The sequence below is a fragment of the Furipterus horrens genome, unplaced genomic scaffold, assembly GCF_987537825.1.
Source record: "Furipterus horrens unplaced genomic scaffold, mFurHor1.1.pri manual_scaffold_9, whole genome shotgun sequence".
Lineage (NCBI taxonomy): Eukaryota > Metazoa > Chordata > Mammalia > Chiroptera > Furipteridae > Furipterus > Furipterus horrens.
The window spans coordinates 28,461,099-28,464,376 of record NW_028327179.1 but is presented as its reverse complement, the minus strand read 5'-3'; the positions used below and the strand labels follow the sequence as shown (position 1 = coordinate 28,464,376).

General features: G+C 44.2%; 1 protein-coding gene across 1 annotated transcript; it reads left to right on the top strand.

Annotated features, from left to right (window-relative positions):
- The first annotated feature begins 1,434 nt into the window (after nt 1-1,434).
- On the top strand, nt 1,435-2,292 carry LOC150001488 (G protein-coupled receptor 55-like). The gene has a single exon (XM_090286878.1). It carries the CDS (start codon nt 1,435-1,437, stop codon nt 2,290-2,292), a length of 858 nt encoding a protein of 285 aa, XP_090143004.1.
- Nucleotides 2,293-3,278: the final 986 nt, after the last annotated feature.

Genomic DNA, 3,278 nt, shown 5'->3' with positions numbered 1-3,278 from the left:
GTCATTTCCACAAGGCCCTAGCAGGGCTTTAAAGGGCTTGAAGCCTACTGCTGCCAAAGCATTTCACCTTCAACTAGAGACTGAGAGAAAGGAAGGATGGAAATGAACATGTGATGCTAGGTCTGTGAGCCAGGCCCTCAAGAAAGGTGTGGAGGAGGTTTTGGCTGCAGGTTTCTCGTTTCCACAAAGAATAAGGAGGGGCTGCCTTTTTCTAGTATTTGGTGATTGCCTGGTTTAACCTTCTGTTAAGTGCCAGTATCTTTTATATTTGTTTATGTCTCTTCTGAAGAAATTCATTCATTCAATAAATATTTATTCAGACTTGACCCTGTCAAGGACTATTCTGAACCCTGGTGATGCAATGAACAAAACAGATGAAAATCTCTGCTCACTGGAGCTGACATGATAATGAAATTATCACCCTTGTTGTAAGTGCTCTCCTTATTTCACCCCCACCTCCCAAACACACATACACTGTGTTATAAATTGTTTGGCACATTGTTTGTCTTCATTTCCTCTGACCAAATTAAACAGAATATCTGGTAAAGACTTGATCCTTAAATGTTTGTAAAAGTGGTGAATAGTAACTGCTAAGAAATGGCTAGACTGATAGACTGCTTTCATTATGCATGTAAGATTAAGTGACGCTTTCCCTTTGGTCAACAGGCAAAATTCATACCTGCCTCCCTCTGTAGTCTCAAACTTTTATTTCAGCCCAATTATAGCAAGGTTTGGTTGAGTTGATGTTATTGTCTCCACCGTCGTCGGCAGCCGTCCGTCTCGAGAGACGATGGTGTAGCTTCTTAAGAGTCTATCTGCACCGCCGAGAATGGCTGTGCATTCCGACTCGGGAGTGACACGGTATCTGTCTCCTCCTGTGTTGAATCGACATCTTGCGATGACGCTGGAGTGTCCTCTCCAGTGGAGCTGAAGCTACAGAGCCTGGGCAGGGTGATATGGAGGGTCTGCTGTTGCCCATGCAGCAGACCCCCCCTCTTTTCGCAGCTGAAGGGTCCAAGGGAAAGACGGAGTCAATACAGCTTGGCTTCAGGTGCGCCGCAGGAGTTGCCGGTGTTGACTACAACGTCAAACCGCCTTAGGGACTCCGGCTCCGGATTTTCTGTCGGGGTTTACTCCCTTAGCCTTTCCCCTGAAGAGGTATGCTGCAAGGCAGCGGAGGTTTTTTGGAGTCAGAGTTTTCCTTCTCTAGAGTCTGGAATGACATACATGAAAAAGAAACAGTGGTTATATCTCGGCAGCAGAATTAGAGGCAAGTGTCCTCCCCTGTGTTTTTTCATCGTGTTTCAATGGACACGAATCTCTGTGTGGTAAAAGGTAAATGTTTATTATTCTTGACAAAATCGTTGGAGCCCCTTTCCTCTACAGAGCGAGAGGAGTTTCATCTAATCCATTGTTGATGTTGCAGAGAAGAACATGAGCCAGTCAAACTGCTCCTTCAGTGTTGTGAATGAGCTGACGAAGACCATGCAGCTGGTGGTCCATGTCCCCACCTTCCTCCTGGGCCTCATCCTCAACCTGCTGGCCATCCGGGGCTTCCGCACCTTCCTCAGGAAGAAATTTTCGGACTATGTCGCCACCTCCATCTACATGATCAATCTGGCGGTCTTTGACCTGCTGCTGGTGCTCGCCCTCCTGTTCAAGATTGTGCTGGCCCACGTGGAGGCTCCCTTTTCATCCTTGTGTACCTTGGTAGAGTGCTTCTACTTCATCAGCATGTACGGCAGCATCTTTACAATCTGCTTCATCAGCCTGGATAGATACTTGGTCATCCAGTACCCGTTCCTGGCCAGACACTGCCGGTCCCCCAGGAAGATTTTCGGGATCTGCTGCACCATCTGGGTCCTGGTGTGGACCGGGTCTACCCCCTACTACTACTCCAACTGGCAAGTGGAAAGGTACAGTTGCTTCCGCAATATGTCCAATAGCACCTGGAGTGCCAAGGTCGTCTTCCCCCTCGAGGTGTTTGGCTTCCTTCTTCCCATGGGCATCATGAGTTTCTGCTCCTTCAGGAGTCTTCAAATTCTGGTCAGCCGTGGGGACTCCACCCAGGACTGGGCCCAGCAGAGGAAGGCCTGCACCTGGACCATCGCGTCCAGTCTGGTTGTCTTTGTGGTCTCCTTTCTTCCAGTCCACTTGGGTTTCTTCTTGCAGTTCCTGGTGAGAAATGGCTTCATCGTGGAGTGCAGAGTTAAGCAGAACATCATCTTGTTCTTGCATCTGTCCATTGTCTCCACCAGATTGGCAGTATCTTCTGATAATGAAACTAACTGAAGTACTCATACAACTAATACACTCAGCAGCAGTAGGAAGACTCTCAAATATTTAGTCAGTTCAAGTCAATGTTGATTTTTCATTTTATTTAATTACTAGATAATTTCTCAATCAACAGAGTTAAAACTACAACTAAGATATGAGATAAGACTTTGGGCTTAAGCCTCAGAAACATAGTTGAGTTAGGATGTGACCATAAGCAACTTGCATTTCTTCCTGAGGTTTCCACCCCTGTTAAATTACAAGTGCTAATTAACACACTCTAAGATTCCTCTTAGTTCTAGCATTCTAAGCACTAAATAAATATGAGTTAGTAAAATATGGCACTCTTAAGTAGTAAAAATACTGTTTGTTAATCTTCAAAAGATCAAACTTGTCTCATTTAAAACCTACAATAATTTTAAGTATTCTGTTCCTTTTTAAATTATTTTTAATGAAGCACTTGAGGTTCAAAGATACAACCCATCCAAGATCAAAGGGTTGGTCAGTGTTTGTCCAACATTTGAACTCAAATCTACTTGAGTCAAAGTCCAATGTATTGCCCATGTAGTATGAGACTGACTTAGATAAGTGGCTTTACTAGGATAGAAATCAGTTTCATCAGCCCCCCTCCCCTTTTTTAATTGCAGGACACAGTAGAAAAACAAACTATCATGTATTAGCAGTACAAAATTATTACTGTAATATTATCACTAAATATTTGTTTTTTACTTCTGCCCCATTCACTTATTGGGATTTATAAGTGCTGGAGACATTAAAAATGTGTTGAATTGTGCTATTAAGAATGAACTCAATTTCTGCCCCAGCCAAGTTGTGGCTCAGTTGATAGAAGTGTTATCCCATAACCAAAGTGTCGCAGGTTTGATTTCCTGTCAGGGTACGCACCTAGGTTGTGGGTCTGGGTGCTTACTGGAGGCATCAGTCGATCCTTCCCTCTCACATAGATGTTTCTTTCTCTCTCTCTCTAAAAGCAATGGAAAAATAAA

Excerpts from the sequence above, each read along its gene's own strand:
- LOC150001488 (XM_090286878.1), top strand. The coding sequence starts at position 1,435 with ATGAGCCAGTCAAACTGCTCCTTCAGTGTTGTGAATGAGCTGACGAAG.